The sequence below is a fragment of the Oryctolagus cuniculus genome, chromosome 21 (assembly GCF_964237555.1).
Source record: "Oryctolagus cuniculus chromosome 21, mOryCun1.1, whole genome shotgun sequence".
In the NCBI taxonomy this organism is placed as follows: Eukaryota; Metazoa; Chordata; class Mammalia; order Lagomorpha; family Leporidae; genus Oryctolagus; species Oryctolagus cuniculus.
The window spans coordinates 20,114,099-20,128,223 of NC_091452.1; the positions used below are offsets into that span (position 1 = coordinate 20,114,099).

The 14,125-nt window shown below is 53.4% G+C and overlaps 1 protein-coding gene across 3 annotated transcripts in view; it reads left to right on the forward strand.

Annotated features, from left to right (window-relative positions):
- SEZ6L (seizure related 6 homolog like) overlaps positions 1 to 14,125 on the forward strand; it is a 192,107-nt gene that overhangs the window by 125,554 nt on the left and 52,428 nt on the right. For all 3 annotated transcript variants that reach the window (XM_070066047.1, XM_070066048.1, XM_070066049.1), the window contains exons 7-9: positions 1,241 to 1,407; positions 2,881 to 3,075; positions 4,529 to 4,667. In XM_070066047.1, coding sequence (XP_069922148.1) covers positions 1,241 to 1,407; positions 2,881 to 3,075; positions 4,529 to 4,667 — 501 coding nt within the window. The remainder of the gene's footprint in view (positions 1 to 1,240; positions 1,408 to 2,880; positions 3,076 to 4,528; positions 4,668 to 14,125) is intronic.

Consider the following 14,125-nt stretch of genomic DNA (forward strand, 5'->3'; position numbering starts at 1 on the left):
TTCCAGGGACAGAGCTGGAAAGATGCTATTTTTGGAAGATTAATAGACTACAGAGAATCAGGGACCGTGCTGTTTCCTCTTTGTCAGCGGCTTCTGTTCTTTGCTGGAACAGTCCTGGTGCACAGCCTTCAAGATACAAGAGGGTCAGCAGGGGTCAGGAGACTGCGGGGGTTCCCCTCCCCACCCCGGGTGACCCTTGACCTCGACTGCAGACTCAACTCGTCTCCGTGGTACCTGATGCGAGATATTTGGAACAAATCATGGCTCCAACATGCACGCATCTTGGTCACATCCGAAATTCATCCGGGCAACATAAAATCAACCCTTTTATGAATCACAGTAACAAACTCAAAGGATTAAAAAAAAAAAATCTGTGTTTATGACTCCATAAAAGAAAGTGAACTATTTGTATACTGTGTTCTCCCCTACTGAGGCATAATTTCTTTTTAAAAAGAAAGAAAGAAAAAGACCAGGCGTGTAAGGAGTCAAGTACTCTGGGCTTTTTATAACCACAAAAAGAAACGCCCAGTGCTTTTGTCTAAAACACTTATTTTTTCGGGGAACTTTAGTTGGTCCTATTCTCAAAACCTACCCATACAAGAGGCTGGAAAGATGGTATAATCCTGCCTTCCACCATTTGGGAAATGGAGGCCGAAAGATATTTTGATATTTATGTAAATCCGGTCCATGGGGACTTAGCAACTGGACATCAGGTCTCCTGACTCCCCCCAACAGTGCTCTTGGGGTACAGGGATCAGCGGCAGAGCCTGTCGGAGGCAGAATGCGCAGTAAATACCACTTGCCACCGACTCTGTCCTGAGCGCGTTGCACCCGTGGTCTCTCGCCCCCCTCCTAGATAAGGGGACAGAAACGCAGAGGGGTGGAACATCTTTGTGCAGAGAGGCCCACAGCTCGGAAGTCCTGCAGTCGATGCTAAACCCAGGTCCACCTGACTCTGTGTGCTGCTGTTGCTGCCCCAGCATCTCAATTAAACAACCAACATTAGTTCCTTAGTCTGGCTCATGGCATCACACACGTCACTGCCCCTACAACCTCAGAACAAGTCTATGAGGGATCTGGGACAGGCACTTAGTCACATCCTCCAAAGGAGGGAACAGGTCCAAGCAGGTGACGTGGCTGTGTCCAGGCCCACACAGCAGTCACGTGCTCCCTCCTGCCGCTGTGTGTTGGGGGCCCAAGAAGACTTCTCAGAGCCCCTGCTCTCTGTTCCCACCACCAGGATGACGGTCCACAGCGGGCTGACCAACAAGTCGGCTCTTCTCTACGACTCCCTCCAAACTGAAAGCGTCCCCTTCGAGGGGCTGCTGAGCGAAGGCCACACCATCCGCATCGAGTTCACGTCCAATCAGGGCCAGGCAGCCTCAGCCTTCAACATCCGATTTGAGGGTGAGGATCTCAAGGGCGGAGGGGCTCTCTGCCTCTGGGGGTGGTCACTGGGAAACCCAGGAAGCATGCAGGGGTTGGGGCTGGGTCCGGGGGAGGTGGGATTTTGTGCTGCCAAGAAAGGAGGGGACGCAGTGGCTAGATGGGTCCTGTCCTCTCCCAGGACCGCCTTTGGCTTTATTAGTGGCAAGGTCTACCATTTACTGAGCACTTAGCCTATACCTAGTACCAGTCCTGCCTCACCATACTGATATATTAGAACTGTTATTATCTCTGAAATCCTGAGAACTTGAGTACGATGCCGAATGCCACCACATAGCAGACTTGGAACAAAATGCCTGTCTCCCCTGTGTTGAGCCCTTAAGCTCCGCCCCCAGCTCTTAGATTCCTGCCACCTGTTGCCCCAAGGAGAATTAGCAGGGCCAGAATTGTGATGCAGCCCGTTAAGCCACTGCCTGCAGCGTCGGCATCCCACATCAGAGTGCCAGTTTGAGTCCCAGCTGCTCTGCTTCCGATCCAGCTCCCTGCTAATGCGTCTGGGAAGGCAGTGGAAGATGGCCCAAGTGCTTGGGCCCCAGCACCCACATGAGAGACCTGGATGGAGTTCCATTCTCTTGGCTTCAATCTGGTCCAGCCCTGGCTGTTGTAGTCAGTCGGGGAGTGAACCAGAGGATGGAAAAATCTCTCTGTGTCTCTCTCTCTCCCTCACCCCTGTCACTCTGCCTTTGAAATACATAAAATAAATCTTTTATAAAAGAAGAATTATCAAGGGCCTTTCCTGCTCAGATGCCGACCCTGTCAGGAAGGTGGCCCTGGGTGTTTCCTGTGCGTTGGGGGTGGGGGTCTTCCTGTCCTGGCTTCCCCAGGAAACATTGGCTTCATCATAGGCAAATGTTTAGTTTCCAGGGACAGACTCAGGACTCTGCAGCTATGGGGTAGGAAAGAGAATCAAAAATTCCAACTTTTAGATGTGAAGTAAGATGAGGTCGGCCGGCGCCACAGCTCACTTGGCTAATCCTCCGCCTGCGGCGCCGGCACACCGGGTTCTAGTCCTGGTTGGGGTGCCGGTTCTGTCCCAGTTGCTCCTCTTCCAGGCCAGCTCTCTGCTGTGGCCCGGGAAGGCAGTGGAGGATGGCCCAAGTGCTTGGGCCCTGCACCCACATGGGAGACCAGGAGGAAGCACCTGGCTCCTGGCTTCGGATCAATGCAGCACGCCAGCTGTAGCGGCCATTTGGGGGGTGAAAACCTTTCTCTCTCTCTCTCTCTCTCTCTCTAACTCTGTCAAAAAAAAGATGAGGTTAAGAAGCCAAGTGCATGTCCCATGGGAGCTCAGCAGGTGGGCACTCAGACCTGGAGCACGTGGCCTGGTGTTGCTTTCCTAAACAGCCACAGGGAGGGGAGCCACCTCCCCTGCAGCCCCGGAGGGCGGCTCCTGACTCTTCCCAGCTACATTCTGTCATTTGATCCCCACCCTAGCCTTTGAGAAAGGCCACTGCTACGAGCCCTACATCCAGAATGGGAACTTCACCACGTCTGACCCCACCTATAACATCGGGACCATCGTGGAGTTCACGTGCGACCCCGGCCACTCTCTGGAGCAGGGCCCAGCCATCATCGAGTGCATCAATGTGCGGGACCCTTACTGGAACGACACGGAGCCCCTGTGCAGAGGTGAGCATGGCCACCGCCCTCTGCCTGGGGCACCCGAGGACTCCCACCTCTTCCCATGAGGAGATTCAGGCCCCAGGCTGGAGACATGTCCCCAGCTTGCACACCTACTGTAGGATGAGAATCCTTTCCAGGGAGTACTGTCTTTGCAGTGTGGCTACTGCTGATTCTCGGGGGAGATTACAAAACGGGTACATTTTAAAAAGTGCCCCTTCCTCCAGGCATGCACCCCATAATACACAGCTTGATGAGCAGCTCACTGCCCGGATATCAGCTCCTACACACTCCCCTTGTTGTGCACTCTTGTGCAGTGCACAACCCACCCAACAGCCATGGCTGCCCCAAGTCTCACTGATACTAATGATTATAATAGTTATTAATAGGCAGGCAATAATTACGTGCTCTGCCATGGGTTGTGTGTGAATTTCCCTCACCGCAACCTTGACAGGTAGATATTCTGAGCCCCTGTTATGGAGACAATGAAATGACAAGTCTAAGAGAGCGCATTGGAGGAGGAAGAGATGGAAGTTAGGACTGTACATTCTGAGACCGGGGCTCTGAACCCCTCTGGGCAATGTTGGCTGTGTAGACCCTTGTCTACACAGGCTCCCAGTCCTCTCTGCTCTGTTTCCCTGTGATCAAGGCTCCTGAGCCAGCCCAAGCCTGGCTCTCCAGGCACTGTGTGGAGTAATGAAGGGTGCCCTTGCTCCTTGGCAGCTGCACCCTGCACAGTGGCTGGCATGAAATTGCAGCCTTGCCATGGTGAGGGATTGAGCCCTGTATTAAATGTGCTGGTTTAACAGAGCGGAATTTATTGGTGCTTTAGCCTCTGCCATGTTGAGAACTTTCCAAAGCAGTCAACGCAAAGTGGAAGTTCAGCAGCTCCAGACAGAGCCACATCCCTGCTCCCAGTGCCGAGTGGAAGCTGAACAGTAACGCTCACTAACGTATTGAGTACCTGCCACATGCTGGGCGCTGAGATGCCTGGTGAACACTCAATACGCTCAATCAAACCTCAACAAAACCCAAGGAGGTAGGCGGTGGCATTACCGCTGTTTTATATAGGGAGCTGAGGCTCCAAGGAGTTGCATATCCCATCCTACCACCTGTTGTTGGCAGAGACGAGCCCAACACCAGGGCTCACGTGACTTGAGTGTACCGTCTCTTACTCATTCCCCACCAAGCAGGAGAGCAGAGCCCTTGAGTCCTTCAGCCTGCAGAGCGCTGTCCTTGGTCCTGAAATAACCACCGTTCCTCCCTACCTTTCACCAACCCTCAGCTAAAGGGAGGCAGGTGGCCAGCTCTCATCTAGTCATCCCACACACTTGTCCTGACTGCCAAGATGAATTCACCTGCCTGTGGGACCCCAAAAGCCACTGCTGTCTGGTGTGATGGCCCATGGTCTTACCTACTACACCGTGTTGGGTTCCTTACACATAATGTCTGTCTTTTACAGCCATGTGTGGTGGGGAGCTCACTGCCATGGCTGGGGTGGTGCTTTCCCCGAACTGGCCGGAGCCCTACGTGGAAGGTGAAGATTGTATCTGGAAGATCCATGTGGGAGAGGAGAAACGGATCTTCCTGGACATCCAATTGTGAGTGTTTTTGATGGGCAATCCGCCCCCACTCAATCAGCCGAATTTCAGAGCTGAGGGAAGACGTTGCTTCTACTGTATTCTTTCAGGTCATGTTACTTAAGTGTCTGCCAGGTGCCAGGTACTGAGCAAAGGGTTGGAGTCCCCATGAGAAAACCAACAACAGCAGCAGACACACAGAGTCCCAGTCTTTGAGAAATTCAGTCTATTCAGGAGAGAAATATTAAATGAGAACATGGTCAAATAATTGCATTCTGTAACTGTAATAAGTGATGTATGGAAAGAGTTGTGAGCTATGGAATTCTACAAGGGGAGTTGATATAAAGAGAAAAATCGAAAAGGATTCCCTGGGGATCTGTTCTGCAAGCTCGGAACTAAAGTATGTGTTGGAGTGAAGCACTTGGAAAGAAAGTGATGTGCAAAGGCCCTGTGGCAAGAGCAAGTGTGTCATTTGCAAAAGACTGAGTGGCCAGTGTGGCCAGGGAGAGGAGGGTACTACAGGGACCTCACGGTCCTGCAACAGTTTGTTTTCCTGTCTGTACCCCTCCATCAAATCAAAAGTTCCTCTAGGTCATGGCTTGGTCTGGCTTGTAGGATTGAATTCAGAGCCTGAAACTTAGTTGCTGTTCATGAAATGGTGCTTGAATGGAGTGTTGTGATGAATGGACTTACCTGGCTGTGTGACTGTGTTCCTGTCTTCGGTGAGGGAAACTGTGAGATGCCTCTGCCAGAATTTCCCCCCTGCTTCCCCAGGTCAGCTGTTCTCTTCGTAGAAAGTAGGGCATCCCGCCCCTGCAGCAGATGCAGAGGGTTTGATCTGAACATTCGTGCCACAGGCCATTCTCACAAAGAGCCCTGCATGAAGGGGCGTGATACCCATTGTCTAAATGGGACTGCAGAGGCTGAAGCAGGCCACCCGCTGCAAGGAGTAGAACTGAACCCAGGCTTTGCTGGCTGCTCAGCCTTGTTCTTTCCAAGGCCCTGTACGAAACGAGGGTGAGAAGGGGACAGAGATGGAGGGTGATGTCTGGAGAAAGCAGAAGAGAAGAATTCCTGACAGTCCCAGGCAACTGAGAGGGGCCAGAGCAGGGAGGAGAAGCTGACAAAATGCAGGCTGGGTTGCGGCCCTCAAGAGCTGCCTGGCTCTGCAGAGGATGCTTGCAAGAGAAGAGGGCAGTGATTTGCAAATTATTCATCACTTTCTAGTCGTTTACTTGAGAGGCAGAGAGAGAGAGTTCCCATCTGCCGGCTCACTCCCCCAATGCTTGCAATGGCTGGAGCTGGGGCTGAAACCGGTACCTGGGTGCTCCACCCAGGTCTCTCACATCGGCAGCAGGGACTCAACTCCTGGATGCATACCTGCTGCTCCCCAGGGTGCACACAAACAGGAAGCAGAGCCAGGGACCAAACCTGGGCACTCTGAGATGGGACATGGGTGGCTCAAGCTACATCTTAACTGCTGGGCCAAACACTCACCCCCATCCCCTCCTTACTCTTGGCTCAGCCCTTCAGTCCTTGCCCAGTGCCTTCCAGATGGCTGGTTTTGCTTACACGATATTGGCCCACACCTTTCTTTGGTGCCAGAGGCCTGGATGAGGAAAACAAGAAAATCCTGCCTTCATCCCATCTGAGTGTCAAATATTCCATTAACCCTCAGCTTGACACTGCAATGAGTTTGATTTCCACGATGCAATGGGGTGGCTGATGCTGGGAGCCTCTGGCAGTTAAAGCAGGCATCCTTCTACAAACCCAGGTTGCAGGCACTAGCATCCTAAGGAGACCCTTGTGGGGGGGGGGGGACAGATTTAGATGCCAGTGTTGACTGAGAGAGGATCCCATGCCCCCCTCCTCCATGTCTGGGCAGTGCATGCCCTGAGTATGGTCCCAACACATGGCCTCTCCAGGCCTCAGGTTTCCCTGCACAGGGATGGGGTGTCCTGATCCAAGGGGAGATGCAGACTCCAAACTCACAGGAAAAACTAAGTCACATAAATACGGGAACTGGGACTGGCACGAAATAATATGGAGGGTAGGGCTCTGCACTAAGCTGGGGGGAAAAGTGTCCACTTCTGAATTCAAACTAAGGGCCGCCAGTTTGCAACATTTGCTTTAGTGATTAAGGTCTCTTCTCATAAAGACACTTATATGATTGAGCACTTGCTCTTCGCCAAGTTCTTTCTTCGCAGTAATTTTTATTTTTACTGTAGACATTGTATTGCATTTGCTTGATAGAGATGGGGGATAAGGATAGGGATAAAGATGGTAGAGGCATACATAGAGCTCTCATCCACCAGTTCATTCTCCAAATGCCAGCGATGGCCAGGGTCGCACAGGGGTCAGATCTGGAACCAAGGGCTCCATGCAGGTGTCTCACATGAGTGGCAGGGACCCAATCATTAGAGCCATCACTGCCACCTCCCAGGGTACACTTCAGCAGGAAGTTGGAGTCAGGAGCGCGAGCTGGGGAGTGAACGCATGTATTCCAGTGTCAGTGTGGGATGCAGGTATCCCAGTCACCAGTGTAATAAACAATTGCCTCTAATTTTTATTTTTTATAAGTAAAAATTAAAATTGTATTATTTGTTCTTCAGAGTAATCCTGTAAGGACAACTATTATATTCAACATATTGGTTTTCATTACTTATTTACTTGACAGGCAAAAGTGACAGAGAGAGAGAGAGAGAGAGAGAGAGAGAGAGAGAGAGAGAGGGAATCTTCCACTTGCTGGTTCCTTCCCAAATGGGTGCAATGCCCAGCACTTGTCCAGGCCCAAGCCAGGAGCCAGGAGCTCCCTCCTGGCCTCCCACGTGGGTGCAGGGCCCAGGCACCTGGTCCATCTTCTGTTGCTTTCTCACGTTCATTAGTAGGGACTCCAACCAGTGCTCCAATATGGGAAGCTGGCACTGCAGGTCATGGCTTAACACACCGTGCCACAACACCAGCCCCATATTATACTTGCGCCCGCTCACTTCCTCACCCATTCACACAGCCATGTCAGAGGCTTCTTGGATGAAATGTACCCATGTCAAACTGTGGAGTCCCCTTCCTTAGACTCATGTCACCCCGTGTCCCCCATCTCTATAAACTTCAGGCAAAAGGGGAAAAAAGATTAGAGTCATCTGGCCCGGTGAAATACTGGTAGCTTTTCAACATGAGCAAAGTGTGGCCGTTGCCAACCTCTGTGGCATGAAAATTCCCACGTGGGCAATGCCGAGAGACCCACACGGTGACAACCGGCTCCCCAGTAAGGAGCCCGCTCCAGCGCTCTCACCATGTGAGCTGCAGGCTTCTCTTTCTCTCTCGCTCTGTGCCTCACCCTTCAGTAGCTCCTCATGGTTGGAGACCAGTCATGTCTCACACCATGGTTCAAGCCACCACCGACTCTGCCCGGGGTTATTGCCGCAGGCTTCCCACTTGCCTGCTTGTTCTGACGCTAGCCCTTTTTGGGCTATTTTGACCCAACCCGCTGAGTGATACTGTTAAAACCCGAGTCAGATCACACTGTGCTGTGTCCATAACTGCAGTCGCTCCATGTTTTATCCAGAGCAAAAGCCAAGTGTCCTCACACAAGGCCCTGTGTGATCTGGCCCTGGTTCCACCTCCTACGGCCCTGCATCCACTGTCCCTGTGGTCCTGTCCATGTGACCACATTGACCTCATAGCTGTTCTGCCAATATTCCATCCTCAGGACCTTTGCACTGGCTCTCTCCTCTCTGCATAGCTCACTCCTTATTCCTCATACTCCTGCCTTGGTTCACTCTCCCCGTAGCTCTCCGCATACCCTATGTAGTGCACACCGTTGTATTGATTGAAGTTTTCCAACTCCTACCTCCTCTACCTGGAATCTCACTTCTGTGAGTACTGAAGGCTGGGTTGTTTCTTCAGTTTTATTCACTGCATGTAGACCAGTGCCCAGCCCATAGTAGGTGCTCAGTAAGTAGGAAACAATGCAATGAAGCCACTTGTGTGGATCAGACAGTCACGGAGTTTCAAAGTCAGAGTTTGAATGCAAATTCAAGTGCAGCTGGCCATGGTGCACAAGAAGGGGGAAGAAAGGTCAGAGAAAAATATGGAAAGACCTCTGAGAATCTGGGTTCCATTTGTCAATAAACCCATGTTTGTTCCATGCTGAGAAGCCTGGTGGATAAGAGAACAGAAGTGGGGGGGGGGGGGTGTCCAAGAGAAGGCTTCAGCGCTGTGGCATCGCAGGGTTCACCACTGAGGACCCTAGAATCAAGCTCCATGGAAAGGGAGGCATCACAGGTCCCCCAGTCCAAGGATGCTCAGGTCTGGGAGCCAGGAGAGGTGGGGCTGGGGCGGCCATAGTGCTCTGAACTGGCAAGTCCCAAACCCTAAGCCAAGGGGAAGGCGATTGCAAGACCCCAGACAGGCTGGCCATGGAGCAGACAAGGCTGATCAGATGAGGGGTAGATGGAGAGTTGGATGAAGAGGGCTTGGGCTCCCCCTCCCCGGGGCGAGCCACGGGCGTCATCGCGGGCATCATGGCTGGGGTCCAGCAGTGACGCTGACAGAGGCAGCGGCCACATCAGAAGCCGACACGGCACAGGCAAGAGGAAACGCAGGGGAGCCTGGAGGATGGTGCTTCTCACCCACCGCGGCCCCGCTCCAGGGACAACTGCCAATGTCTGGAGGCATCCCTGGTTGTGACAGCTGGGGAGTGGGTGGGGGTGCTGCTGTCATCTGGTGGGTAGAGGCCAGGGAGGTATGAAGCCACCTGCAGTGCTGAGGACGGTCCCCGCTGCAGAGACCCGCCTGACCCAGACTGCCAACAGTATCCAGGTAGGGAAGCCCTGATCTCCATTGACACACGAGGCACAGAGGGGAGGTGGACAAAGGTGGAGGGGAACAGTGCCCCAGCCCCAAGGAACAGCATGTGCTGGGGCCCAGAGGCAGGCTGTTTGCCCTTGGTATGGAACATTAACTGAGGACTTAGCGCAGCCCAGGCATCTGCAGAATAAGTGTGTGCAATGGATCCTCTTTCTGCTGCTGTCTCACAAATGAGCAGGCTGCGATGTGGAGGGGGAGAAGGGTGCCCGGGATAGCCCAGCTAGGAACTGGCAGCGCATAGAGGTCAGCCTTGCTTGACAGCTCTCCACAGTCCTGAAAAGGCAGTGCCTTGTGTCTGGGACCCAGCGAGGCCTCCGTGACTCAGGACAGCTGGGAGGTTGGTGGGAGGAACCGCCAGCAGGGCCTTCTGGGCGGCATCAGGAAGCCTGGCTTCTCCAAACGGGGCAGCACGAGAGGGTTTTAAGCATTTAAAGGGATTAAAGCTTTGCAGAAAGGAGCTGGATCCTCCGGTCAGCAGCTCGAGGCTCTCCCCCCTGGAAACTCTGGCGTGCGAGCGACCAGGCGGCATCGACGCTCGGTGCCTCCTCCCTCCCACAGAGGGAGTGAAAATAGCATCTCGCCAGCCAGGGTTATGTGAGGCCCAAGAGCTGCTGCGTTTAATTTATCTTGCTTGGTTTCCACTGACAGTTTTAGTAAACCAATTTGGGTTTGATAGTAAAAATAATTCCATCCTCGGGGGCCCTTCGCACTCCTGGGTGTCTGCAATTGTGTTGTGCACGTCGACGAGGGGAAGGCATTCGCACTGCGGACCCAGCTGAGTCGGTAGCCCTAGCAGGTGCTGAGCCATGTCTGCTGAGTCATGAGGACACAGGCACGCGTGCCAGGCAAGCGGGCTCTTGGTTTCCCTCTTAGTCCACTGGGCAGATCTGTTGACGTCCTGGGCTTTGGAATAATGGTTCGAACTCATCACCCTGTATTAAAGACCTACTATGTGCTAGGCCCGGAGCTCCATGGTCTATGGCTATGAACCATAATGCATGTGAACATTGTCCTGTAGAGGCAATAATTACATAAATTAGAGCTAATGTGAGCAGAGAAAATTACAGGAGGATAAAATTACCGAGATTAGGGGTGGTGAATGCCAGGCACAGTCCCTGGTGTCTGGCACTCGGTTGGTGCTTAATGAATGTAGACAGCAGTGATAAGGCGGACGTCATCATGGTCACTGTGTGGATTGGGACGTGACAGCGCAGGGAGGTTAGGTGGCTTTCCTGAGTCACACAGCTGGCACGGGCTGAGCACACACCATGGCCTCCGCCTCCATTAACTGGAACAGGCTTGTGGGGGACCAGTAATGGTGCAAGGAGGCCCCCAGGCTTGTAGGGACTCCGAGTAAGGAAGGGAAGTAGAGCCACAGACAGACAACCCAGCAAGACGTCGACAAGGGACAGTGATGTGCGGGTGGTGGCGCCGGATTTCTCTCTGTGAGTTGTGAAATGCCAGAGAGGGGGACATCCAGGGAAAATATTTTTTAAATTTATTTATTTATTTTAAAGTCAGATCCACAGAGAGAGAGGAAGAGACAGAGAGCAAGAGGCCTTCCATCCACTGGTTCACTCCCCAAATGGCCACAACAGCTGGAGCTGGGCCAGACTAAAGCCAGGAGTCAGGAGCTTCTTCCAGGTCTCCCACATGGGTACAGGGGCCCAAGGGCTTGGGCCATCTTCTACTGTTTTCCCAGGCCATAGCAGAGAGCTGGATGGGAAGTGGAGCTGCTGGGACTCAAACCTGCGCCCATATGGAATGCGGGCTCTGCAGGCAGTGGCTTTATCCGCTATGCCACAATGCAGGGCCAGAAAAATATTTTTAATGTATTTTATTTGTTTGAAAGGTAGAGTTATAGAGAGAGAGAGAGATGTCTTCCATCCACTGGTTCACTCCCCAACTGGTCACAACATCTGGGGGCAGGGCCAGGCCAAAGCCGGAAGCCAGTAGCTCCATCCTGGTCTCCCACGTGGATGGCAGGGACCCAAGCACTTGGTCCATCTTCAGCTGCCTTCCCAAGGTGCATTAGCAGGGAGCCGGATTGGAAGCAGAGCAGCCGGGACTGAAACGGGCACCCTGACATCGAGTGCTGGCTATGCAAATGGCAGCTTAGCCCACTGCACCCCAATACTGGCCCCCCACTAAGCTCTTTTGATAAAAGAAGAAACACAGGCCCAGAGAGACGAAGCTGCTTGGCCAAGATCACTCAGCTAGGAAGTGGCCGAGACTTGAACCAGCTCTCTAGGCCCATAGCCAGGGTGACAACCACACAATAAGTGGTGTGAGGCGCCCTGCACAGGAGAAATCCCCGCCCCCATCTGCCAGGTAAAGAACCAAGGCTCTGAGAGGTGCCGCCCCCACTTCGCAGGCACCCACTGCAGATAAACTTCCAGGAGAGAAAAGTCGCCACCAAGCCCCTGCCTGCCTTCCTCGGCTCTGCCTGCCCCAGGACCTGCCCTGTTCGTGGGCCCCAGCACCGCTCTGTAAGCGGGAAATGAAGAGCTCAAGTAGCAAAGCCGGTAAGCATGTGAGTGATGGCTCAAAACATTTCCCTTTAGCGGCTGCCAACCTGCTCAGTGCTAAGTTAATTCCAAGCCCTAAAAATTAAGTGCCTTGTCCAGAGGCACTTCAGTCTTTCAGACAGAGATGTGGCTGCTTTGGGCTGCAAGAAACTGCGCCTGGGAGCCAGGCAGGGAGAAGGGAGGGTCAAGAGTGGAAAGCAGGGGCCGGCGCTGTAGCACAGTGGGCTAAGCCTCTGCCTGCAGTGCCAGAATCCCATATGGGCGCCACTTCTAGTCCTGGCTGCTCCTCTTTCGATCCAGCTCTCTGCTATGGCCTGGGAAAGCAGTGGAAGATGACCCAAGTCCTTGGGTCCCTGCACCCACGTGGGAGACCCGGAAGAAGCTCCTGGCTCCTGGCTTCAGATCAGCCCAGCTCTGGCCATTGTGGCCATTTGGGGAGTGAACCAGCGGATGGAAGACCTCTCTCTCTCTTTTGTTCTTTTTTTTATTTGACAGATAGAATTATAGACAGTGAGAGAGAGAGAGACAGAGAGAAAGGTCTTCCTTCCATTGGTTCACTCCCCAGATAACCACTACAGCCAGCGCTCACCAATCCGAAGCCAGGAGCCAGGTGCTTCTTCTCAGTCTCCCACATGGGTACAGGAGCCCAAGCACTTGGGCCATCCTCCACTGCCCTCCTGGGCCACAGCAGAGAGCTTGACTGGCAGAGGAGCAACCGGGACTAGAACCAGTGCCCATATGGGATGCTGGCACCGCAGACGGAGGATTAACCAAGTGAGCCACGGCGCCAGCCCTCTTTCTCTCTTTCTGCTGTAACTCTGCCTCTCAAATAAATAGTCTTCTTTAAAAAAAAAGTGGAAGTCAGTGCTGACCCCAAGAGAACAGATTTCCAGGGATCAGCAGAAATCACAGGAGCCACAGTAAAAATAAAATGGCTCAGAGTCAGCATTGTAGTGGAGTGGGTCAAGCCATCACCTGCAACACAGGCATCCCATATGGGCATCAGCTCAAAACCTGCTTCTACTCCAGCTTGCTGCTAACACACTTGGGAAGACAGTGGATGATGGCCCAAGTGCTTAGGGCCCTGCACCCACGTGGGAGACCCAGCTCCTGGCATCTGGCTTCAGCCTGGCCCAGCCCCAACTGTTGCAGCCATTTAGGGAGTGAACCAGTAGATGCAGGATCTCTCTCTCTCTCTTTCTCTCTCTCTCTCTCTCTCTCTCTCTCTCTCTCTCTCTCTTTCTCTCTCTAAGTCTGCCTTTCAAATAAATAAATCAAATAATGGAACTGGCTCATCCCAGCCCATCCAGCCCAGGGGTGCAGGGACACGGGTTTCCCGAGTGAAGAGCAATGAGGAGTCTGGGAGAAGAAACAGCCACGTGCTGCAGGCGAGGAACCTGAGGCCCAGGGCCGCGCTGTCAGTCAGCTCTTGCTGCAGAGCGAGCTGCCCCAGACCCTTGACCGGATGCTGCAGGCGCACACTGCTGCTCACCTGTCTCCAGGTCAGCGGGACACCCCCTCCCCCATCTCAGCAGGGCTCGCTCAGGTGGCTGTGAGAGGGTACTGCTTAGGAAGGCGGCCCTGCCGGTGGCAATTGGCCTTTCTCGTGTGCTTGGGGTGCCGTGGCCTAGCCTGGGATGGCTCCTCTCTGCTCCCTGTGCCTCTCATCCTGCAGTGGTCGGCTTGAGTTTGCCCCCATAGGAGGCGACTGGTCAGGGCTTCGAGAGAGTGAGAAACAGCACTCGAGCTCTTGGGAGCCTGGGCAGTGGCACTGCATCGAGTCTGTCTTGTGATAAGTCCGGTGGCAAGGGCCAGAGAGAAGCCGACTCCACCTCTCGATGGGAGATGCATCAACACATCAATGGGGTAGGTGCTGACAAGGGCAGGCTTTGGGATCAGCCATATGATGACAGAGACAAGAACTCAGGGAGCCACCTGGTTCCAGTCCAAAGCTGCACATGACATCACCATGTGTGATGTCCCCTTGAGGTGGGCATCGCTGTCCCCACTTTACAGAGGAACAAACCAAGGCCGAGAAGATGAAGGACCTTGCCAGCGGTGCCTCAGTTGAGCACTGCAGAA